The following is a 23,919-nucleotide window of genomic DNA, read 5'->3' on the forward strand; positions in this document are numbered from 1 at the left end:
GTAACCCCTTATAAAATTTTTAAATTTTTGAAAAAATTAAATTTTGCCTGAACATAGCAAGATCGTCTCGGCTGTTAATTCTGATCAAGAATATATATGATTTATAGGGTCGAAAATGACTCCTTTCCAGCATTAAATGCTTTTGACTGATATTAGATTACCCAGAAAAGGGTTAAAAAAAACACAAGAACGCAAAGTTAATGGAAACATATGTACTAATATAAGCAATTCCCGTAATGATATTATTGTTTTTTTCTGCAGGTTTCTGATATACCGTATATATATGCATATATATATATATATATGTATATATATGCTTTTAAATGGATATGAATATACAGATTCGCTTGTGATAACTGTCAAGTGTACGCGATGCTTGCTCTCATGATCTCTCTTTTCACTCTCTCTTTGTGGTTCGCGGTTTATAAATAAAATATATGCATGCTTATCAGGAGCGTAAGCAACTGAACATGAGAAGGGTAATAATTTTATATTTGTAAAGTTTATAATAAATTACTATATATACTAGAACAAATTTTAATGAGTTTGAGTCCCATTTAATCACATGAAACTATGATTATTTTTAGTTAGTTTGTTAATATAAATATATAGATTAATTCTTACCTACCTACTCTCTTACCGATAGATATTTCTTTCCATGTCCATGATCTCTCTCTCTTTCATACTCTCCGGCATTTACATAAGCTTAAGTGCCCTGCATAAATCTCTTTCTCATTTGATCGTCAGTCGCATTCGAGCGTCTTCTCCGATCGGTACTTAGACTAATCGGTCTGATTAACTTAAACGATGATTAAGCATCGCCTGGCGGCTTTATTTGTGGTGCTGCTGCAGTTCCTTTGTCCAGCTTGGAGCCAGCCCTTTCCCAACTACCATGCGGAGTTCGTGGACATCGAAGAAAAGGGCACGGATCTCAAGTGGTGGCAGACCGGCGCCTTCTACCAGATCTATCCAAGGTCATTTAAAGACAGCAACGGCGATGGCGTGGGCGATCTGAATGGTGAGAAAAACAAGGAAAATGTTTTTGTTTTCTTTTTTAATACATATATATTATAATTCTGAACAGGAATTGCGGCGCAACTGCCCTACCTCAAGGAAATAGGCATCACGGCCACTTGGCTGTCGCCCATATTCACCTCACCAATGGCCGATTTCGGCTACGACATTGCCAATTTCACGGAAATTGCGCCGATCTTTGGTTCCATGGCCGACTTTGAGAACCTAATGGTGGTGGCCAAGAAGCTGAACATTAAGATTATCCTGGACTTTGTGCCCAACCATTCGAGTGACGAGTGCGAGTGGTTCCGACGATCGGCGGCAGGGGATCCGGAGTATAAGGATTACTATGTGTGGCATCCTGGTCATATGGAGAATGGCAACCGCCGTCCTCCATCCAATTGGATAAGTGTCTTCCGGGGCAGCGCCTGGCAGTGGCACGAGGGTCGTCAGGAGTACTACCTGCATCAGTTTGTGAAGAAGCAGCCGGATTTGAACTATCGCAATCCGAAAGTGCGAGAGGCCATGAATGTGAGTACTAAATAAAGTAATTGTTAAAATTGATTTAAAGTCTGCAAAGTTTAAAGTGTCAACGAAACTTCTTCCGTTTTATTTAAATATAGAAAATACTATTTAAATACTACTCAGCTGACCCCATTTCAGATTTATTTTAAGATGAAAACCATTTACGATTAGCACTAGAGATGCTTCAAATAATTAAATTACCAATTTAGTAATTGTTCAATACAAATCCTACAAAGTGACTTTATAAGTTTTATAAATATCACAATTTTATAAACAATTTTCTATACCAACTTAGAACGTTCTGCGCTTTTGGCTGGCCAAGGGTGTCTCTGGCTTTCGCATTGATGCAGTGCCCCATGTCTTCGAGATCGGACCGGATGCACATAACCAGTATCGCGACGAACCGCGCAATGATTGGAACAATGACCCCGAGGACTACGGCTATCTGCAGCACATCTACACCGTGGATCAGCCGGAGACCATTGACCTGGTCTACTCTTGGCGAGCCGTGCTGGATGCCTTTCAGCGGGAGAACGGCGGCGAGGAGCGCATCTTGATGGCTGAGACCTATTCCCCCATTGACATCGTGATGCGTTACTATGGCAACGCGACTGTAGAGGGAGCCCAGCTGCCGTTTAACTTTCTGCTGATTAGCGAAATCTCCAACTCGTCGAATGCCCACGCCTACGAGGACACAATCCAAAAGTGGCTCCAGAACATGCCCAAGGGACGGACCGCCAACTGGGTGGTAAGTTTCTTTTATTATTTGCGATCAGAATCCTCTTGAAATAATTAAGCTAGGGAATTACACCAATATTTTATAGAAAATGAAGCATTTATATGCCACTTACAGGGTAATCAAGTGTCACAAGTGTCTATTGCTTTTCATCGAATTTGTTTACTCTTGTGTGTTTTGATAAGGCTTTAATTTGTTTTTGTTTATTTAATTGCTTGGTTACGTTTGTATGATTTGTATGAGTTCGCAATGGAAACTGATAAGGGTTTACTTTTAGCAACAAATTATAGAAATAGGAGAAAAATTTAGCTGAAGAACTAGGTACTCTAAATCATCATAGATTAATTAGCAATAATATTTACCTAAAATAATTCTGTATATTTTCTGCAGCTGGGAAACCACGACAAGCCTCGAGTCGGCTCTCGATTGGGTACAGATCGTGTGGACATGCTCAACATGCTCACCAGCACTCTACCCGGTGCCAGTGTTACCTACCAGGGTGAGGAGCTGGGCATGACCGATGTTTGGATTTCGTGGAAGGACACCGTGGATCCCTCCGCCTGCAATACCAACCCCAAGATATACGAGCAGTATTCCCGTGATCCGGAACGCACGCCCTTTCAGTGGAGCGACGCCCAGGATGCCGGGTTTAGTAATGCCAGCAAGACCTGGCTGCCCATTGCCTTGGACTACAAGCAGGTCAATGTAGAGCTGGAGCGGCAGAAGCCTCTGAGCCACCTGAACGTCTTCAAGCAACTGTGGCAATTGAGACGGCAATCTCGGACCCTCCAGAGGGGTGAAACCGAAGTGAAGGCTCTCAGCGATTCAGTGCTAGCTGTGAAACGGTGAGGGAGACTTTTCTTATACATAAGTATACTTACTGATAATGAAACCTGACTTTCTTTCAGTTCCCTCGAGCATGAGTCAACCCTCCTGACCTTGATGAACATCTTTGATGGAGTGGAGACTATAAATTTGCAGCAGACTTTCAAGAATTTGCCGCCTCAGCTCAAGGTTGTGCTGGTCACGGAACGATCTCACTTCAAAGTGGGGTAGGTTGTTTACTTATTGCAGTCCATTACGGTTGAACTAACTTTTTCAATTTTCTAGCGATCTCATTAATTCTACCTCGCTGCAATTGCAGCCCAAGGACTCGCTGATCCTGGAGGCTACTTCGTCCTACTACGGTTACGCCACCAACGGAGAGTTCCGCTTGCTTCCCGTTCTCGGTGTTTATCTCTGGCTGGCTCAAGTGGCGCTCTATTTGAGCAGTCGTTGAGTCTCCACCCTAGTTATTAGTGGAAAATAAAGGCACTCGACGTTATCGTCGAAAAGATCTCTGTGAGGCGGGCCTATAAAAGGGGGTTTCCACCAGCCGGGTGGTCAGTCAGTCATGGCGTGTCTCAATACCTTAATTGTTGCGATACTCGCTCTCGGCCTGCAGTCTGCCCTTGGGCGAGCGGGATTAGTGGAGCCCGACCTCCTTGAGAGGGCTTCCACCTCGGCGGACACCACACGTGATTGGTGGCAGGTGGCGCAATTCTACCAGATCTACCCACGCTCCTTTAAGGACTCCAATGGCGATGGCATCGGCGACCTGCAGGGCATCATCTCCAAACTGGATTACCTGAAGGAGATCGGTGTGACGGCCACTTGGTTGTCGCCCATTTACACATCACCCATGGCGGACTTTGGCTATGATATCTCCGACTTCTTTGACATTCAAGCTGAGTACGGAACGCTGTCTGACTTTGACGAGCTAATTGCAGAGGCCAACAAGCGTAACATCAAGATCATCTTGGACTTTGTACCGAACCACTCGAGCGATGAGAATGTCTGGTTCACCAAGTCCGTAAATAGGGAGAAGGGCTACGAGGACTACTACATGTGGCATGATGGCTACGTTAATGCCTCCACTGGGGTGAGGGAACCGCCCTCAAACTGGCTGCAGGCATTCCGAGGCAGTGCCTGGGAGTGGAACGACGTGCGGCAACAGTACTACCTCCACCAGTTCGCCGTCAAGCAGCCCGATCTCAACTACCGCAATCCCGCCGTGGTTGCACAGATGAAGCGGGTTCTGACCTATTGGCTGGACCGTGGAGTGGCCGGCTTCCGGATGGACGCGGTGCCTTGGTGCTTCGAGGTGCTGCCCGATGCTGATGGTCGTTATCCCGATGAGCCACTGAGCGGTTACACTACTGATCGCGATGACTCATCCTACCTAAAGCACATCTACACTCAGGATTTGCGTGAGACTGTGGAAATGGTTTATCAGTGGAGGACTCTGCTGGATGATTACCAGCGCATTCATGGCGGCGACACGCGAGTAATAATGGTGGAGACTTACTCAGGTCTGGACTATGTGATGCAGTTCTATGGCAACCGCACCACCAAAGGAGCCCAGATCCCCTTTAATTTCCAGTTCATCGTGGGCGGCGCAGGGGACAAGAACAACACTCAGCTGAACGCGGTGGGATTTGTGAAGATTATCAACAGTTGGCTGACCCAGATGCCAGCTGGACAGACAGCCAACTGGGTGGTGAGTACTAACTGTCCTTAAAAAGATTAAGCCACCCAAGTTATTCCGTAAATCCTTTTAATAAACTAATTTTGTACAGATGGGTAATCATGACCAGCGTCGAGTGGGCAGTCGGTATGGAGAGAACCGCATCGACCTGATGAACATGCTGCAGATGTTCCTACCTGGCGTGAGTGTCACCTACCAGGGCGAGGAGCTAGGCATGACAGATCTGGACATTAGCTGGGAGGACAGTCGCGATCCGGCGGCTTGCAACTCGAATGCTAATATCTACGAGAAGTTTACAAGGGATCCTGCCAGGACACCCTTCCAGTGGAGCAACGAGGCCAACGCTGGGTTCTCGACCAATGCCACTACCTGGCTGCCCATTAACCCGAACTATGTGACGGTGAATGTGAAGACCGAAAATGCCACGAGTCCCAGTCACCTGAGCCTCTACAAGCAGCTGGTGGAGCTGCGCAAACAGAAGACCTTGCAGCTGGGCGCCACTCGATATGCGAATGTGGGAAACAATGTGGTGGCCATCAGGAGATCTCTGAGTGGTGAGAGAACCTACGTTCTGGTAGCCAACGTGCTGGACACGGCTGTCTCTGGAGTGGATGTGGCCAGTGCCCTTTACGCCACTGGTAACTTCAAGATCAAGCTGCTGAATCCGCTGGCCAAGGCCACCATTGGGTAAGTAAAGTACTTAATGCCAAATTTAAATACATAATTAACAAGTTACCTTATGTATCCATGCAGGGATTCCGTCACTCTTAGCAATCTGTCCTTGGAGCCTTATGCGGCCCTGATTCTGGAGTCTACATAATCATAAGTTCGACAAGAATAATATACGTAACATACCTAAAGTACATCGATGGGATAGCCCGTTATATGGGCGTATAACTCATTGGGGCGAACGGCATTGGAAAACTTTTCAATTTTAAGGTCGCGTGCTGGGCCAACTTATTATAAATTATTAGGGAACTTTGTCCTGGTTCAAGAGTCAGCGGAGTCTTCCAGTCAGCGGGAATGAGGCTGGAGGAGCAAAAGAAATTCCATTAGACGTGATTGATAAGACACACAAATCACGCATACGCAACGTTGGCTGCCACACAAGAAGGACGAAGGACCGCAGAAGGTGTCTCGGAAATGAGGCGGCCTGTAAGGGTGCGTGAGTGTGCGTGGGAGTGCTACGGCAGGGAGGATGGGATGTGGTTGTAGTTGTCGCACTTGACAGTCGAGACAGCCACAGGGAAAAGCACCCTGGTTGGCTTTTTAATTTACTCATAAAAAATGAAGTGAAATTGTGATGAATTTTTTACCTTGGCTGCTATTTTTGGCTGCTCCTTACCGAAAAACTAACCCCGTAAAGGAGTGCCTTAAAGTCGTTCCACCCTGTTGAGTTACCTTTAAAAGCAAACTCTGCATCATCATTGTGCGCAGCAGCTGAATTGTGAATCTGAGCGAGTGCCACCGCAGTTCATCACATCGGCGACAATTGGTCTGTCATCGGCCGGGGCTCTTTTTGCGGCATCAGTTGTCAACTTTGGCCCCCTCCAGAAAGAGTCAACGGACCCGACAACTTCACCAAACCCCACCAAAACACCGAAACATCACCACCTTCGTGAGAGTCATTCAAATGAGCGACTGTTGGCCAGGCTCCACCTTGACAACCCGTTGAATGCCAGTTATGAGCTGTGTTTGCGGTGCAATTAATGAGCGGCCAGCGATTAGATGGACTCTCTGGCCCGGGACTCAGACTCACCTGGCTCGGCACCTGGCACGTGCCGCCACCGGTGGTGAGCGGAGCTCGTTAAAAGTGGCCTGAAATCAAACTCAAATATTAGGCTCGCAATATTAATATGCAAACGGTGTCGGGGAACACGAATTCGTTAACTAAATGTGCATGGATGTGCCGGGATGCTTGCTTCCGGCTCTCAGGAGCTCGGAACCCCTGCAGATTACAGCGGGCTTAATGCGTTTTAAAAGTTTTCCAATCGGAAGGGGAGCAAACTTTTGTCCGAACTGCGTAAATCTGCGAAAATCATCTTAAATGTAATCATTTGGGCGGCTTATTCGGGGAAATGAACTTCATTATCTGTTCGAATGAAAATGCACAAAGAGGCAGAAGGAAGGCCATGCGATCAGGTGGCACTGGGCCGGCGTCTGTCCTGCTTTTGCGGTTTTCATTTTCCACAATCATCCATCCACAATTCCATACGCTTTTCTGTTTTCCTTTCATGCTGCTTTTTTTTTGGGGTTTCTGGTCACGTGCGCAAGGGTAAAGTGGCCGGAGCTGGAACTGGAACTGAAGCCGTGTCTGTGACCTTTTTAATGGGCCTGACGGGTCACGCAGCCATTTACACGATTCCATTTTATTCATTTTTGTGGCCCGGTCGGCGCAGACTGCTAATTTTTCAGCGCCAACAAAGCCACAGCCGAACGAACAAATCGAATGTCTCGGAGTCTGAGACTATTTAAAAGGAGAAAATAATTTGTAAAGATTTTAAGGTAGACGAGGAGCGCCTTCGAATTTCAATCTGTTTATTGTTCTCAAACTAATCGCACGTGAAATCCACTCGAGTCAGGTAATTACACGACTTCAGTGAGCGTTAACAGAATTGTTATTTTAGCCGGTCTGAAGGGTCTCCTACAGATATCCCTACACCCAAAACCCATCCCTCGACCCAACTCAGGTTGGCCACAAGAGGTCCTGAGTGTGTGTGTGCGGCGAGACAAGTTTCTATAAGCCAAAAATCCTTGCATCTGGCAACCGGGGCGTATACTCGATGCCGGTGTATAGCAGGCGTCTGCCAATTACCATGTGTAAACGCAATTTAATTATTTATAACGCAATTGAAGTTCTGCTTTCAGCTGCCCTCTTTTCTGGGGGGACAGAGAATAAATACTGCAGGGTTGCCTCAGAAATTTTCAAGATTGCTAATAAATCTCACTGGGAAAATTGCCGGAGCTATCTGCGTGAACTCATCAAGCCCCCCTCTCGACGGTTTCGACTTCAAAGAGTCAGCGATGCTGGGGGACCGTGCTGCCACTGCCGCTCCTGCTCCTTCTGCTGCTGGTGCTGGTGCTTTATAGGCCTAGTCCCTGGCCGTCGTCTGTATTTACATTGCGTAAAACACACACATACTCTTGGGGGTCCTCCTTTCGAGTATAAAACACGAAATACTTACCAATACGGGGTGCTGGGTCCGGGGACTTGTGCTTGACTTTAATTTGTGTGTAAACACTTTAAATGGCGAACCCCGCCACCGAACCGGGAATTAAAAGAGAACGTACTCGGGCACTCGAGCTTATCTGGGGGCACAGGATATGTGTGTGTGAGTGGTGTTCCCGGAGTGGTGGAGTGGTTTGTTTGTCTGGTTCTTTGCTTATTTATTTATTTATTTATGCAAGCCACGGCATATTTGCTTTGAGCCGGAGATAAATGCCGATTGAGTGGCCCGAATCGGTATGTTTTTCAAGTGCGCCAGATAGGAGGAAGTCCAAACGAATCAGGAAGTGCTCAGCACCAAGGCCTCGCCGGCCGCTAAACTCAGACCGGTGACCTCAAACAAGGAGCTGAAAGGATAGTTAATGTGTATTGCTTAACATTGTCGTATACTGTCCAGCCCCGGAAGTCCACTCACCCTTCCGCCTTGGCGGACTGCAGGCTGCGCACGAGGAGCGTCAGGTGTGTGGGCAGGGTCTGGTCAAAGTCGTACAGGTTCACTGTGACACCTTTGCTGGCAAGGTTTGCCACGTAAATAATGGACTGCGAGCCAGAGAGGTAACTGCAAAATGTAATAAGTTAGGGGGCATTCGTTCAAGTTGTGTATTCGGTACTTAAATCTTGATTCAGCTAGTTTTATCATATATTCATTGCCTTAGTAGGAGAGGTTTTAATATATGAGATTCACTCACCGCTTAACGACGAACACATTATCACTCAGCACCGAGTACTTTGTGGAACCATTTTGTAAGGTCACCGAGGACTTTCTCAGTTCCACCAGGGACTTGTAAATCTTCAAATGGGAACGCTCGGCCGCCGTCTCCATCTCCACATTGACTGTTTGGTAGTCCGCCGCCAGGGGCAGCCAAGTCTTGGCTGCTGTGGAGAATCCTGCGTTTGTGCCACTTGTCCACTGGAAAGGCGTGCGAGAGGGATCACGGGTGAACTGCTCGTAAATCTGCGAGTTTGAGTTACAGGCCGCTGGGTCTTGGGTGTCCTCCCAGCTAATCTGACCATCGGTCATACCCAGCTCCTCGCCTTGGTATGTAACACTGGCACCTGGTAGAATCATCACTAGCATGTTCATGGCGTCTGCATTGGCCGTACCATATCGACTGGCCACTCGCCGCTGATCGTGGTTACCAATCACCCAGTTGGCGGTGCGACCAGAGGGCAGGTTGGTTAGCCAGTTGTCCACCGCTAACTTGACGGAACTTGCTGAGAACCCCTCGCTGGCCGGGACTGTGATCAGGTTGAAGTTGAAGGGCAAGTGGGCTCCCTCGACACTACGATTGCCATAGAACTGCATTGTGTAGGCGGGAGGGGCGTAGGTCTCAATGAGCAGGACCCTCGTATCGCCGCCATGGATGCGCTGGTAGTCGTCCATGACAACACGCCACTGGTAAGCCATGTCAATTGTTTCTTGTCGATTCTCTATCAAGTCGCTCTTAAGGTAGTTTCGGGCCTCGGTGTCATTCGTCAGACCGCTCACCTCCTCGTCGGCGTACTGACCATTAGCATCAGGCTCGATCTCAAAGAGTACAGGCACGGCATCACACCGAAAGCCGGCAACTCCGAGGTCCAGCCAGTAGCGAAGCACTCGCTTCATCTGCTCCACAACGAGGGGGTTGCGGTAGTTAAGGTCGGCCTGCTGCACGGCAAACTGGTGGAGATAGTATTGCTGCCGCACCTCGTTCCACTCCCACGCACTGCCCCGAAATGCCTGTAGCCAGTTGGAAGGTGGCTCCCTTGCTCCCGTCGCAGAATTAACTTTTCCATCGTGCCACACATAGTAGTCCTCGTAGCCCTTCTCGCGAGCCACCGACTTCTTGAACCAAATACTCTCATTGCTCGAGTGGTTGGGCACAAAGTCCAGAATGATTTTCAGATCCAGCTCCTTGGCTCTTTTGATCAGAGCTTTGAAGTCATCAAGGGTTCCGTACTCCGGTTGGATGTCAAAAAAGTCAGAAATGTCGTAGCCAAAGTCCACCATCGGAGAGGTAAAGATGGGCGACAGCCAGGCAGCTGTGACGCCCAGATCCTTTAGGTACTCCAGCTTGCTGGTGATGCCATTCAAGTCACCAATGCCGTCGCCATCAGAGTCCATGAAGGATCTGGGGTAAATCTGGTAAAACTGGGCATTCTGCCACCAGTCCTTTGTGGCTGTGGCCGACGTTGTGGTCTCGCACGGCCAGCACGGCTGGGCAAGGATAACCAGCCATATGGCCAGGACACCCACACGATGTATTAAAGTTCTCTGCATTCTCGGAATTTGATTGCAATTATTTAGTGCTGCTGCTTTTATAGGTTTTCAATCAACTCTTAACTGGTTGGATTAACGGGGCTTAGATGATAAACAGCTATTGAGTAGTAACTCAAAACACTTGAGAAGGCACTTCAGGGGAAAAACTTTTCCTATATCAGTTCCGGACAACACAATTTGATTTCCTTTACTTTTGATTTGCTCACCTAAAGAGAGCTTATCAACCTTATCAAGCAGATAAAGCGGATGACGTATAAAATCGCCAACAATTGCCAAGCTTCGCCCATAACACTTTGGATTTCTAACAAGCAAGAATGGAGCTCACAGCGCTCCTCACACTTTTGCTATTCGCCATCGGCCATGGGGAGTGTTCATCAGTCGCAACTAAGAAGGACTGGTGGCAGAACGCCCAGTTCTACCAGATCTACCCGCGCTCCTTCAAGGACTCTGATGGCGATGGCATAGGTGACTTAAACGGAATCACCAGCAAACTGGAGTATCTCAAGGATCTTGGTGTCACAGCAGCCTGGCTGTCCCCCATCTTTACTTCTCCGATGGTGGACTTTGGATACGATATATCTGACTTCTTCGACATTCAGCCGGAATATGGTACCCTTGACGACTTTAGGGCCTTGATCAAACGAGCCAAAGAGTTGGACCTGAAAATCATTCTGGACTTTGTGCCCAACCACTCGAGCAATGAGAGTATTTGGTTCAAGAAGTCGGTGGCCCGCGAGAGGGGTTACGAGGACTACTACGTGTGGCACGACGGAAAGGTAAATGCAACTACTGGTGAGAGGGAGCCGCCAACCAACTGGCTGCAGTACTTCCGTGGCAGTGCTTGGGAGTGGAACGAGGTGCGGCAGCAGTACTACCTCCATCAGTTCGCCGTTCAGCAACCTGACCTCAACTACCGGAATCCCGCAGTGGTGGAGCAGATGAAGCGGGTTCTACGCTACTGGCTGAAGGAGGGAGTGTCCGGATTCAGATGCGATGCCCTGCCGCCGCTTTTCGAGGTCCTGCCAGATGCCGAGGGACAGTATCCCGACGAAGTCGTAAGCGGGGCCACAGAGGACGTAGACGATCGCAACTACCTGACCGTGAAATACATTGAGAATCAACCGGAGACTATCGATATGGTCTATCAGTGGCGCACTGTGCTGGACGATTATCAGCGCATTCACGGCGGCAACTCAAGTGTTCTGCTGATAGAGACGTACTCCCCCGCCTGGTTCACCATGCAGTTCTACGGCAATCGGAGCAGGGAGGGAGCCCACCTGCCCTTCAACTTCAATCTGATCACTGTGATGGAGGAGAAGGGTCTGAGTGCCGCCAACGTCAAGGAGGCAATCGATTTGTGGCTTAATAATATGCCGGCGGGTCGTACGCCCAATTGGGTGGTAAGTACTAGCAGCTGGTAACCCAAACTCCACAGATATTAATAAGCCTAACATTCCAGCTAGGTAACCACGACAAACGCAGGGCTGCCAGTCGGTATGGCAAGGAGTACATCGATGCCATGAACATGCTGGTGATGATCCTGCCGGGCGTGAGTGTCACCTACCAGGGTGAGGAGATCGGCATGACCGACGGCGAGATCAGCTGGGAGGACACAGTCGATCCGTGGGGCTGCAACTCGAACCCTGAAATCTATGAGCAGTACACGAGGGATCCGGAGCGGACTCCCTTCCAATGGACTTCGGGTGCGAATGCCGGCTTTACCAATGGATCTACCACGTGGCTGCCACTGGCGGCTGACTACAAGACGGTGAACGTGGAAACAGAGTTGGCGGCAGAGGAATCTCATCTGAAGATTTACAAGGAACTGGTGGCCCTACGAAAATCATCCAAGACCCTACAGGACGGATCTACCAGGTATTGGGTTATAGCGGAGGATATCTTTGTGGTTCAAAGGTGAGTAGGGACTACATTCTTTGGGTGTAAGCATATGAATATTTATATATCTTATCTTTAAAGGAGGTATGGCGATGAAGCCAAATATGTTCTGGCTATAAACTTTGGCTCGGCTGCAGGAAGCGTGTACTTGCCTGATCTAGACGCAGATCGTTCCGCTTATAAACTGCTTATTAAGAGTCTGGGATCGGATAATACCTTGGGGTAAGTAATAACGCCATCACCCATATGGAGCTTTGAAGATTAATTGCGTTTTTCCTAAATAGTGTGTGGTATGGGAACCTTACTCTACAGCCCGCCGAGGCCACGGTTCTTACTTCCAAATATTATATATATCCGTAAACACTTAATTTGGAATTCCTTGATATTCATCTTTATTCGTAAATATACATATATGCTGCCAAATAACATTTAGCGTATTGTTTGTCAATAGTATTAATAACTATACATCAAGTAATTATCTGAAATATTTTGAATGCTTCGTAACATCCATTAACGAGTATTTACACTTAACACACAGACACGGAAAACGAATATATTTCGCTAGTTTTTGTACCCATGATTTGGCTAGACATTACTGGCATTATTTTAACAAATATTTAACTATGCGGTTTATATCTCGATTGGGGGCTAAGCGGCACACAATTAACATTAATCCGTATTCACATCCATGTACATAAATAACTACTGGGACTGGTAGTGTTCCATTTCCCCGTAAAATATTTACAACTCAGTGGGACAACAATTAAATCTACCATGTTGATGGGCTCAAACAACACAATAAATGCAATTGTAATTGTTCTACCTACTAGCTTGATCCGCTGACTCGACTTGCCGCTATGTTGCAGAGGGGCTGCCACCAGCCCTTTTGCAACATAATTGCGCCCTCGCAAAAAAATCCCTCCTCCCGGTTTTCACTGTACAGCGTTTGCCTGGCTTATGCTACGTAATTTCATTTTATTCAGATAGTTCGCTAGTTGCTCTGTTTGTAGAAAACACATTTTTGAAATTATATCACATTTTTTTGCATTTTTTTGTTTCGTTCGGAACTCTTTTGAAACAACGCTTAGAAAACTAGATAAGCTAAAGAGTTAAACACTTATAGATAGGTTTTAAAGGGATGACAAGTTGCTTTGACATTTATTTTACATATCTATATATCTCTGGCCTTACTGCTTACACTAGTAGGGGAAGAATTACGAAAAAATGTTTAATTAGCTGACTAGTACATATTTCTTTGGGCTTTACAAATTCAGTTCACTCGTGCCTGCTTTCTGCTCAAGGGTCTCCAATTTACAAGGATCATGGAAATGTACATTCCCACAAGTGGTTTCAATAACCCACAGTAATTAGTTTACTTACAAATTAATATTTATTTATTGTTAAGCCAAGGGAACACTTAATCGAAAGACTTAACAAATGGCTTCAAACTTGATGGAGATGGAAAGTGTCTACAATTGAAGAGATATTCCAGTGACAACTAGAATATCTCCGTTCTGTAGACGCTTGCTTTCACTTACGTATTATTTTGGGGGAGGGAATCCCCCGATGGCAGCCTAAACGGGAATGGCGGCTCTCTTCTTTGTGGCACTTCCGCTGCCCGTACTGCCTGCATCGCTGGAAGAGCTCTGTGTTGCAGGTTGTTGCTGCTGCTGCTGTTGTTGCTGCAACTCGGCCTGCTGTCGCTGCTGCTCCTTCAGCAACTGCTGCTGCAATTGCTGTGCGTTTAGCTATAAGTTTGTTTGCAAAACCGGCGGTCGCTGCCCTCCGTTTCCACTCGCATTGTTGGCCCCCAGGGATGCGGTTTCGTTGACATCGCTCCCTATCGCAGATGTTGCCATTGCTCCCGTTGCTTTTATAACTGCGGCATCATCGCCTGTTGCCGTCGCTGTTGTTGCAACGCCTGCTGCTGCTGCTGCTGGGCCGCTTATGTGATTGTTAGCCGTTGATGGTGCAAGGGCAAAGCCCACAATCGCCTGGCCATGTTGTCTCTGATTGATTTTGTTGTTGTTGGCCACCACTTGCTCCGCCACCTCGTCGCCACATCCATTGCTATTGCTGTTGGTGTTGCCTTTGCCGTTGTCATTGCTATTGCTATTGTTACTCCCATTGCTGTTGCTATTGCCGTTGCCGTTGCCGTTGACGTTGACGTTGCCACTGCCCTTATCCGTGGGCGTGGTTGTGGCCGTTGTGGTATTGTTTGGCACATATTGATCGGCATATGGTATCTGGTTATATGCGTTGATGTCCAGTGACGTAATAATGCTAGAAATCGTCTGCGTGGCCATTTCGCAAAGTTTTTTCGTCTTGAGCGAGTGCTCTGTAAGATTGGCATAGACGGGGAAAAATAACAATATGTCTTAACTATAGATGATGTATAAATTTAAAAGCTTAAAGTGACAAATAATGAGGACCAGACTTCATGACCAAGTATCCTAGGTAACAAGACCCCCACGAACTGCTTACCCGTGTTTGTGGGCGTGATATGCTTCTGGATCTTCTCCTCCTGAGCACATGTGGCAGCGGTCACCACGGCGGCGGCCATCATCGAGGAGGGACCTGTTCCAGCGGTGCGGTGCATGTTGCCATAGCGCGGCGGCATCATGCTCTGGCGCACGTTGCGCTCGGGGCGTATGAGTATTATGTACAACTGAAAAGACACGGACGTGCGTTCGAGTGGGAAAAATCAGTGTGCTTCCAATTACGTTAATTTCTTCGATCAACCCAGGAATTGATGTGCTTTCAGGCATTAATCATACCACCCATTGTACGGAATGGCGGTTCGGAAGCGATATCTAATTTCTCAGTCTCCTTATCTGGATTATCTCTGACTCTTGCTCGTGGCTTTTATTAGAGCTGAGTGCGTGACCTGATGCCGCCCACTGGCAACGGTCACGCCCACTGCCAGGAACCAATTCCAATTCCAATCCCAGTCCAAGTGTCATTAACCATTTCCCGTTTCGCTTACCAGCAGTAATTGTGGGCCAAACAGAGGCCAACGGCTTGAGTCAAATGCAAGCACAGAAAGAAATTCTTATCGAATTCAAATTAAATTCAAAATAAGCAAAAATTAAATGATATTTAAATCAAACTCTTTTCGAATTAAAAACAATTTAGAATTCAAATCTTACAAAAAAGGTAACCAACTTCGAGAAGCTGAAGTTAATGTTTCCTTGAAGTTAGCAATTGACTTACACAAAAGCATAAATTTCAATTCGGAAAGCTGTTCTGTGCTAGTTTTTAATAGGTTTACAATTCTGCATACCCATTTAACAATTTAAAAAAATTAAAATTTTTGCCAATTTTTGACAATTTGGACGATGTAACCCCTTATGAAATCTTGATATAGCTTACTTGATTTGTCTGCTTATGCTGATCAAAGATATAAATGATTTATAGGGACGGAAACGCCTCCTTTCGGCTTCTGACGAAAAAATAAACACCCTGCAAGGGTAGAATAAATTTAGCATACATAGCGTATATTTAACGTAAAAACCTTCAAAATTAAGTATACGCCAAGTGTGTCTTAAGGCAGAATTGTTTAAATATTCAAAAAGTAGTAGTTCCAGTATATAAACAAGTTTATAAATTATAATTAATAATATAATCGGAAATCGATCAAAATTAAGCTTTCAATATTCGGTATTTATAAATATTTGTACATACCCTTTTGGTGGGCAAACCAAAGATTAAAAAGCTATTAACTAAGTCAAAACAGAATTAATTTCAATTCGGAAAGCTGTGCTGTGCTAAACTGCAAAACTAAATTTTAAGTTTTCAAAAATTTCAGATTTTCTCAATTTTTGACAATTTTAATGAAGTGACCTCTTATGAAATTGTAAAATTTTTGAAAATTTTGAAAAAAATAAAAAAAAATAAAATAAATAAATTTTAATTTTATTAGATCGATTGGGCTTGAGATACTGATCAAGAATATATATGACTTATGCGGTCAATGGGTTATAAGCTTCTGACTGAAATTAAATAGCTTGCAAGAGTATAGTAACAAAATAACAAAAATATGTTTACAACTTCCGAATAAATTTCTACAGTGCCCGTTACGTTTCCAATTGCGTTACGCTGCGTTGGGTTACGTAGCCAGTACGGCCGTACGGTCATTTCCGCCGTGCTTTGACATTGTTTGGCTGCCATTTGGACGCCGTTTGTTATTGTTTTCTTGTTCTCCCCTCTCTTATGTGGCACAAACAAACGGTGGGAAGTGGGAAAAACAAACTGAGGCGCAACCGGACAAGGAATGGGCGAATGGCAGTCGGAAGTCGAAATTGCTTACCAGTCCGGTGCGCCTTTGTTCCGCCGGAAGCGGGCGTGGCCCGCCCAGTTGGCACCTTTATGACCGGGCTTTAGTTTGTTGGCTTTTAGTCCAGTGATCCCCAGTCGCTTTTGCGGCGTGCCACCTTTCCACTTTCTTCTGTTTTATTTCGCCTTTTGCCCCAGTGCCAGCGATTGTAAATTGCATTTTTATGGCCCGAGTTGTTGTGTGTGTTCTTGTAGTCTAGCATTGGTGTTGTGGGTTGTGTGTGTTACTGTAACCGTGCATTAGGTGACATCTGATAGCGGACAGTTGGCCCGGTTAGCCAGCCAGTGGCCCAAGGAGTATTTTATGCTCTGACATTTAATAATAGCACCTGTGCCGAGTGTTTATGACCCCATGCCATACACCTCGGATCTCCTTCAGCCACTTTGTGCCCGGAATATGCAGACAGGAGCAGACCCATAAAATGTAACCATTTAAGTTGGTTTTTCAGAAGCCATGACTATGATTGGTACTATTGTGTTAGCTCAATTTGTAATCCGGTTTCGGTCTGATATACTCATTTCTCATGCTTTCCTCTATCGCAAATGCAACTTCCTTGATGTATCGCTTAAATGCTGCTAAAATTCCAGCGAAAAACATTCTCAACTAAGGAACATAAGAATGGCAGGATGCAAGGATAAGCTGCTGAGCTTGGCAGTTGAATTTTCGTCTGAAAATTCCCTTCAGCTGCATCCTTGACTCCGCCGATATTTGGCTTGGGTTGCAGTTTGCCTGCGACTTAATGGCTAATAACGTTGGGTATTAAAAAATATGGCCACAACTGAGCTCAGGATGAGCACATAAAAACGCACAAAAACAGTAGCCTCGCCCCTCATCCCATGCGGGATGGGATCTCAGGGTCAGTGGAGCTTTTGAGCAGCTTGCTTCGCGGACTTGGCTTGTTGACATTTCAACTTTCTCCCGATTAAACATAATGAAATGGCAAAGGACCCATAAGCACCACGAGCAAGTTGCCGGAGAACGTTAAAAACAATATGGCTGGCAACACATCGCAAATTATGAATCCGGTTGCTGAATTAAAAACCTCTTAGCGCCCGCTCCCCGTCGTCTTCGGCCTTATTGCATTTTAATGAACCACTCGTCTTCGCGTCCGGAGCGAATAAAGCGGAATGAAAATGGCCAATGGCCAATGGCAGTGGCTGCGTGCTGCACCCAAAAATCATTTAACGTGGCGCCAGTAAAATACGCAATAATTAATGCATAACGCAATTACCGATGGCCCGTCTGGCAATCAATTGCCGGAGCCATCTATGGCCACACCCACGCTCAGGACCACAGCGACTTCCACTCTTACTACCTTCCCAATTAAGCAAACTCACCTTGGGTGAAAAGAGGCAGGCGATGGTCACGCTGGCGGATAAGCTGATGGTCACCGACATGCTGGTAATACGGAGCGGCACATGGTTGGCGGTGCCAAAGTAGAGTGGCACAAACGCCAGCCAAATCACACAGGTCGTGTACATGGTGAAGCCTGCAAAGAGATCAAATAAATATAACAGAGTTTAACTATATCTGTAGCCTTTAATATCTACACATATTGAGATATCAAAAATATTATTCAAATTTGACGTGCAACCCATCATCCTCGATTTTATAAAGCTTTTAAATGTGTAAAATCATGAATAAATGTATATTTTCGCCCCAATTTGATATTCACATAAGTGAATTAATTAAGGTGTTATGAATTTCGATGCGCCAGTGATTGTTTGCAAAAATACTGATATAAAATCAACTGAATATTTTATAGGGAATTTTGGTAATTAAACTCCATTCATATATATAGGCACCATACACGTTTCAATCTTCGCAAAATAAGTACTTCCTTTAAATACAGCTCTGCTGTTATTTAATTCCAATTTATTGACCTCCGAAACACACCCAAAGATTCGCAATTAAGTAATCATTTTAATTAGGTCCAAATTATACCCACCAATATGCTTCGATTCGTTGAAGGCCTCCGGAATCTTTCGCGTGAGTACCGCATAAACCGTGCAAATGAGAATCAGGAATATTGGATAGGAGAACGCAATCATGTAGGAGGCGTCGATGTAGGAGTCGCAGACGAGCAGGTTATCCTCGCGTGTGGGATAATGATGCATGGCATGTGATGGTGCAATTACCATCCAAACGCCGTTGATGAGTATCTGGAGTAGAGGTAGAAAGAGAGACAGAGTGTAAGTTCATACGACGTCTGTTAGCGGTACCCACATTCCGCATCCTCATCCGCACCCACATCCCCATCCGCATCCTGGCGAAGTGCCACCAAAAACCGCACTCACCTGCACACTGACCAGGCACGTACAGATTACCAGCTGGGACTTGGGACTGATGAACGATGGTCGCTTTGCGGACTGTTTGCCCGCTTTGAAGATGCGCGCAATCCGGTTCGTTTTGGTCAATAGTGCGGCATAGACGACCGTGAAGCAGAAGCCAACGCCGAACCTGTAAACATGACAGAAAAAGGTGTGAAATCTGGAAAGCTGGAATCAGGCAACACTCTGCAATTTACACACTTACCGCTGAATGGCACACACTATGTTCGTGGGCTTCAGGACCAAAGCAAAGGTGACGCCGTAGCACATGAAAATGCCGGCCAGCAGGATGTAGCTCAGCTCCCGGCCCGAGGCCCGCACGATGGGAGTGTCGTTGTGCCTGGAAGGGGGAAGGACGCGAAAGGTAACACCATTACTGAAGTTAGAAACTTACATCGTAACCATTTGAATCTTTTGCACCAATTAGAACATATTTTTTACGCATGTATCTGCTTGTACATTTTGTGGCAAAGTTAGCATCTGGGGCTAGGGGAAAAGTTTTTAATTGCTGCGCCATATCAACGACACAAACAAACTTTATAGTGCCAATGGATAAGTCGAGAAAAACCGGGATTTTACAGGTACAAACTAGTAACAAGAGTTGAAAGTTTAAAGTCAAATAATATCAATGATAAATTACAGAACATACTCAAGGGCTTAGTTTGTTAAAGTTTAGTTCCTTCAGATTTTAAGACAATAATTAAAAGAAGCATAATAATCAAGCTAATGTTTGGAATGCTCGGTATCCTTAGAGTGACTTCCCTCTAGTTTCGGTTTTTATTTAATTAAAATCGGACGACTTTATGGTTGCCATAAAAAATGGTTAACTGTACAGGAAAATGCAAAACTGTGATTGTAAAAATGTAAATTTAATATGTATTGGTAAATGTAATGAAAGTAAACATTACTTTTCTTAATTTTTAACATGAATATATATACTTTATTGCATTTTTAAATGGTAAAAAGACTACGGCTGACTTGTCCCAACTCTTAGTCTCGAACTCTTCAACTCTTGCTCCCGGTGTGAGCCTGTTGGGATACCTCTTACTCTCCGTCTCTCTCTACCTAGCTCTAGCAACATATCCCTTACTCTCTCGCTCTCACTGACTCTGCTCTTCACTCGCAGACTATAAATACTGGGACTGGCGGCGGGCTGATCTCAGTCTGTCCGCGGGAGGCCCGCTGTTTACATCTATGGTGATAAGTGATAGTGGTGGTGATAGTGATTACCCTTCGACCCCTTCAATATTACATACGAGTGCAATGCATCTGGGTACCCAAGGAAGAAGCTAATTGATGTCACCAAGAATACAACTGTACCCAGGAAGGAATAAAGTATTGGCAAAAAAGGAGAACACTGTGTCCTCTTCAGAGGTAAATATTCACCACTTATATTAACCTTTTAATTTGAAGTAATAAAGCAATTTGTATTTGGGATATTCACAAACGTATATTCAAAGTTATCAGCCTAAATGATCAATTAATTATTTCTTTAACCTTACGATAGTTTCAAACTGACCCTTAATTAAGCGTTAAGTTTTGCTTTATTATTATACACTTACAAAGCAGTGAAGGAGTCGTTTCCGACCCTATAAATAGTGTCCTATTATAGCCAACACAGAAAAGCTTTAAAAATTTTAGCTTAATTAAGATTATGATTCTATAGCTTAGTGCAAGGGTACACAAACTTGCCTTCTGAAATTTAAATTCCTATCTTGTTTTATACAAGTATCAAAGTATGAATTCCATTATATTTTCCCCTATCCACTCACCTGACAAACACGCCCATCACAAAGAGTGTTACCAGGATGCCGGTAGCGCTAAATGCCATCGCTCCAATGGCCCAGGCTGACTCCGGACGCAGATATATCTCCGGAATAGGGCGGCAGTACTGTTTGTGGGCATCGGGCAGCGTACCCAGCTTGCACAGCTTGCAGTGGGTCTCGTCATCCGGGTGTCGGATCTGCAATGGACACGCGGCACAAAGAGGAGCACTTGGTGAGTGGAGGGGTCTGGCGCGCAAAGACGACCCTAACGCGCGCCTTTGCAACTCAATTGCAGCCCCTTTCAGGCTGGACGAGTTAATTGTTTTTCACTCTTAGTCTCCATTATCCGGGAGCGGATAGGAGAGGAGGAGATCGGAGCGGAACAACGCAACATTTCAATCTCGTCGGCATATAAATTGCGGGCCCATCTGAGTTTGCAGGAGAAGTGTTCACTTACTTGATAGGTTGTGCAATTGAAGCAGTGCCAGCAACAGCTCTCGCCCTCGACGTACTTCTTGGCCTGGCCAAGTTCGCAGGGCAGGCTGCAGACGGACTCGGGCGGCTTAGGACTCAGGCGCTTGAACTTTACCTCTGAAAGGGGGAGATGGGAATCAGTCAGGAAGTCAAGTAGGTTGAGAAGTTCTCCAGCAGTTCTTACCCGACATGTTGAGGCGCAGCTCGCCCTCGGTGTACTCGCCCACCTTGACCCAGTGGTATTGGCCGGCCTGCGATTGCTTGAAATGGATGATGTTGTACCGCGCCGGACCGTCACCGTTGCCGTCAAAGCGGAACTCGTCGCCGCTGAGGCCTGCGGATGGGTATGGATCAAAATGAATTGGATTGCAGCTGATGGTGGCGAGGTTAAATGGGTTTATGGCTTCGCACGCCTGCCAAAGTCGACGCCGCTTGGCCCTATCAGAAAATTGACAATCTGCGTCAGGCAGCCGGCAGGAAGGAAGCCTGTGGCTGCGGCCGTCCGTCTCTCTGTGTAATTTATTGAATTTCAAATCGAGTTCAATGACGACGACAAGCAAGTCAATTTTCCACTCGAGAGCATGGCCAATGCGCCTTATAGGACATTCGCTTTTGCACACAGATGTGCGTGTCTTTTGCCGGAACAGGGCTGCCAGGATATTTCCACTTAAACTATTTGCACAACACTTGCCAGCTGAAGGAACCAATGAAACGAGGGCAAGGAACTCGCAAAGTTTGTCTCGCAGAATGTTTTAGGAGAACTTGAGAAGCGTTCCCACTCGGCGCCATAGTTATCTCGTTAATTTCGACGGGATTTAGTCTCTACTTACCCTCGAACTCCACTTTCCGCAAATATTTAAGTAAATCAGCGCCCTTGGTCGGCTTCATGGCCTCGCATAACGAAGGTCCTCCGCCGCACAAGTCGCGGTGCATGTCCCTGGGGGGACAACATAAAAGAAAAACAATAAAATTAAAATTTTATTGCTCTTTATTAACATTAAATTAAAGGAATTTAAATGAAAAAGTATATTTTGAAATTGGCCATGAATATGGAATTATTTTTATAGATTTACTTTAGATTTCCTTTCAAAATTATAAGGGCCTTTAAATAATTATAATATTTCATTTAATTAAGGATACTTGTAAAGACTCACCTCAGGGCATAAGCAAAGGCCATGACCGCATCGCTGACGAACTGTAGTTGATCCTCGAAGTCCATATTCTGGCGCGAGAGTCGCTCTTTTTTGGTGCACTGTTTGGTGTAGTTATTGTACGGAGTGCTGGTACTGCCAGGATAACGGCACTGGAAGTGATCCTCCCAGAATTCTGAGAGCGACACAAAACAGAATTATTCATTGCAAAGCAAAGAAAAATAAAGGAAGCTAGCTACGAAAGGACGAAGTTTATATATCTCTGCTAAAAACATTAAATTGGTCGTGCTAGTCTTTATTATGTTGAAAACGCAACATGAAATTTATTATTTAAAATTTAGTTGATTTACTTTTAAAATAGAGAAACATTGTTCCTTCTGATAAGACTAGATCGATTCGGCTGTTAATGTTAATCAAGACTATAGTGTCGGATATAACTCCTTCACTGTTTTATCCTCTTCTGAATAAGATTACAATGACCTTCCAATGGCTTAAAGATAGTTCAAAATGTATAACAAGCCAACCACTTACCAACAAACCAGGGATTCCGCTGGTTATTCTCCACCGTGAGGCTAAGGAAGTACTCCTCGAATCCGCGAACAGGATTCGCCTGCGGCTGCACAGACAACGTGCCTTCAACCTGTTGATGACACCGGGGCGCACGTGGCGTATACTTAATGGGTGGCTCTCTAGGTGGCTTCGGCCAGAGATGGGCCGTGAGTGCACTGTGGCAAGCACGCGCTCATCTCTGTCTTTGAAGGGACTTGGCAAATTAATTAAGCTGTTTACACACACATAGACACACCGGCACACTCGCACGATTAATTTCCATTAAGCCATAATTCATCATAGGAAAAGCGGGTGAAAGTGTTATACTCCGTTTGCAATCATTTATAAATATGTTTTTTTTTCTTCTGTGGGTGTCATATCACATGGTCACGCCCCAGTGCGTGGGCGTGCCGGTGTGTGCGTGGCCAAAATCCGGCGAACCATTAATCAAACGCCCATTTAGGCTCATAATTTCCGGACGACAGGAATTGCCACGTCACCGGGACTGACGAAATAGTTCACTCACCTCCGGCTCGTAGTCATCGGAAACAAGATTGCGGGCACTCCAGCCATCGGAGCCTATCCAGGAGAAGGAACCAGTTGCATTTGCCCGGCGCACCGCACGCATCACCTGCCGCACCTCCTGGTCCGATCCGAAGATAATGGCCCCTGTGCGACGCACGATTTTTATGGGAAGGCAAAGGAGAAAGCGCAGAAATTAATTTTAATAAAGAAATAAGCGGCTTAAATTGCGAAAAAGCGGATTGCCAACAAGCTGCAGGTGCCGACAGGTATTTAAGATCTCCCTGGAATTAACTCTCTTTTTTCAATACAATTTGACTTCTGTTTATGATTAATGATTTATTTATGATTTAGTAGCCACTAATTTTAGATTGAATTCCTTTTGAAATAAAATATTCTGTTTTTATACTATTGCTTTAAAGATTCCCTGACTTAATGGCATTTACCTACTCACATAAATACCATTTCCCAATTTCATATAAAAATTCAAACAGTGGCTAACTTTAGATTGGCAGCCGCAAGCATTCAGCTTCAATTTCAAACAATAACATTCTTTTAATTGGCTTCAAAAATCAATATACACCGAATGTAAATTCACACACAATAA

General features: G+C 45.5%; 5 protein-coding genes across 12 annotated transcripts in view; 3 read left to right on the top strand and 2 right to left on the bottom strand.

The window, feature by feature from the left end:
- The first annotated feature begins 728 nt into the window (after window positions 1-728).
- Mal-A5 (Maltase A5) lies at window positions 729-3,620 on the top strand. Its single transcript, XM_020942341.2, has 6 exons — window positions 729-1,018; window positions 1,085-1,545; window positions 1,835-2,287; window positions 2,666-3,120; window positions 3,184-3,327; window positions 3,386-3,620. Exons 1-6 carry the CDS (start codon window positions 808-810, stop codon window positions 3,552-3,554), a joined length of 1,893 nt encoding a protein of 630 aa, XP_020798000.2. The 5' UTR covers window positions 729-807; the 3' UTR covers window positions 3,555-3,620.
- Window positions 3,621-3,638: 18 nt separating this feature from the next.
- On the top strand, window positions 3,639-5,665 carry Mal-A6 (Maltase A6). Its single transcript, XM_020942350.2, has 3 exons — window positions 3,639-4,814; window positions 4,894-5,489; window positions 5,556-5,665. Exons 1-3 carry the CDS (start codon window positions 3,669-3,671, stop codon window positions 5,620-5,622), a joined length of 1,809 nt encoding a protein of 602 aa, XP_020798009.2. The 5' UTR covers window positions 3,639-3,668; the 3' UTR covers window positions 5,623-5,665.
- A 2,499-nt stretch (window positions 5,666-8,164) lies between these two features.
- Mal-A7 (Maltase A7) lies at window positions 8,165-10,313 on the bottom strand. The gene is made up of 3 exons (XM_020942361.2): window positions 8,718-10,313; window positions 8,444-8,587; window positions 8,165-8,375 (listed from the first exon to the last, which is right to left on the bottom strand). Exons 1-3 carry the CDS (start codon window positions 10,286-10,288, stop codon window positions 8,309-8,311), a joined length of 1,782 nt encoding a protein of 593 aa, XP_020798020.2. The 5' UTR covers window positions 10,289-10,313; the 3' UTR covers window positions 8,165-8,308.
- Window positions 10,314-10,545: 232 nt separating this feature from the next.
- On the top strand, window positions 10,546-12,610 carry LOC110176132 (maltase A3-like). The gene is made up of 4 exons (XM_020942371.2): window positions 10,546-11,688; window positions 11,748-12,202; window positions 12,266-12,406; window positions 12,469-12,610. Exons 1-4 carry the CDS (start codon window positions 10,603-10,605, stop codon window positions 12,542-12,544), a joined length of 1,758 nt encoding a protein of 585 aa, XP_020798030.2. The 5' UTR covers window positions 10,546-10,602; the 3' UTR covers window positions 12,545-12,610.
- mtt (mangetout) overlaps window positions 12,553-23,919 on the bottom strand; it is a 102,030-nt gene continuing 90,663 nt past the window's right edge. For all 8 annotated transcript variants that reach the window (XM_086830330.1, XM_086830329.1, XM_086830331.1 and 5 more), the window contains 13 exons: window positions 23,317-23,459; window positions 22,773-22,881; window positions 22,245-22,416; window positions 21,921-22,027; window positions 21,275-21,424; window positions 21,074-21,207; window positions 20,623-20,813; window positions 19,056-19,190; window positions 18,818-18,980; window positions 18,469-18,682; window positions 17,858-18,009; window positions 14,669-14,852; window positions 12,553-14,522 (listed from right to left, as the gene is read on the bottom strand). In XM_086830330.1, coding sequence (XP_086686456.1) covers window positions 13,933-14,522; window positions 14,669-14,852; window positions 17,858-18,009; window positions 18,469-18,682; window positions 18,818-18,980; window positions 19,056-19,190; window positions 20,623-20,813; window positions 21,074-21,207; window positions 21,275-21,424; window positions 21,921-22,027; window positions 22,245-22,416; window positions 22,773-22,881; window positions 23,317-23,459 — 2,444 coding nt within the window. In that variant the 3' untranslated portion in view covers window positions 12,553-13,932. The remainder of the gene's footprint in view (window positions 14,523-14,668; window positions 14,853-17,857; window positions 18,010-18,468; window positions 18,683-18,817; window positions 18,981-19,055; window positions 19,191-20,622; window positions 20,814-21,073; window positions 21,208-21,274; window positions 21,425-21,920; window positions 22,028-22,244; window positions 22,417-22,772; window positions 22,882-23,316; window positions 23,460-23,919) is intronic.

Source organism: Drosophila serrata, unplaced genomic scaffold, assembly GCF_035046125.1.
Source record: "Drosophila serrata isolate PLE 108 unplaced genomic scaffold, ASM3504612v1 contig_240, whole genome shotgun sequence".
In the NCBI taxonomy this organism is placed as follows: domain Eukaryota; kingdom Metazoa; phylum Arthropoda; class Insecta; order Diptera; family Drosophilidae; genus Drosophila; species Drosophila serrata.

Excerpts from the sequence above, each read along its gene's own strand:
- LOC110176132 (XM_020942371.2), top strand. The coding sequence starts at position 10,603 with ATGGAGCTCACAGCGCTCCTCACACTTTTGCTATTCGCCATCGGCCAT. Across the intron at positions 12,203-12,265 it reads GATATCTTTGTGGTTCAAAG|GAGGTATGGCGATGAAGCCA; the intron begins GTGAGTAGGGAC and ends TTATCTTTAAAG. Across the intron at positions 12,407-12,468 it reads GGATCGGATAATACCTTGGG|TGTGTGGTATGGGAACCTTA; the intron begins GTAAGTAATAAC and ends TTTCCTAAATAG.
- Mal-A7 (XM_020942361.2), bottom strand. The coding sequence starts at position 10,288 with ATGCAGAGAACTTTAATACATCGTGTGGGTGTCCTGGCCATATGGCTG. Across the intron at positions 8,588-8,717 it reads AATGTGTTCGTCGTTAAGCG|TTACCTCTCTGGCTCGCAGT; the intron begins GTGAGTGAATCT and ends TACATTTTGCAG. Across the intron at positions 8,376-8,443 it reads CAGTCCGCCAAGGCGGAAGG|CTCCTTGTTTGAGGTCACCG; the intron begins GTGAGTGGACTT and ends CTATCCTTTCAG.
- Mal-A6 (XM_020942350.2), top strand. The coding sequence starts at position 3,669 with ATGGCGTGTCTCAATACCTTAATTGTTGCGATACTCGCTCTCGGCCTG. Across the intron at positions 4,815-4,893 it reads GACAGACAGCCAACTGGGTG|ATGGGTAATCATGACCAGCG; the intron begins GTGAGTACTAAC and ends AATTTTGTACAG. Across the intron at positions 5,490-5,555 it reads CTGGCCAAGGCCACCATTGG|GGATTCCGTCACTCTTAGCA; the intron begins GTAAGTAAAGTA and ends GTATCCATGCAG.
- Mal-A5 (XM_020942341.2), top strand. The coding sequence starts at position 808 with ATGATTAAGCATCGCCTGGCGGCTTTATTTGTGGTGCTGCTGCAGTTC. Across the intron at positions 1,019-1,084 it reads TGGCGTGGGCGATCTGAATG|GAATTGCGGCGCAACTGCCC; the intron begins GTGAGAAAAACA and ends AATTCTGAACAG. Across the intron at positions 2,288-2,665 it reads GACGGACCGCCAACTGGGTG|CTGGGAAACCACGACAAGCC; the intron begins GTAAGTTTCTTT and ends TATTTTCTGCAG.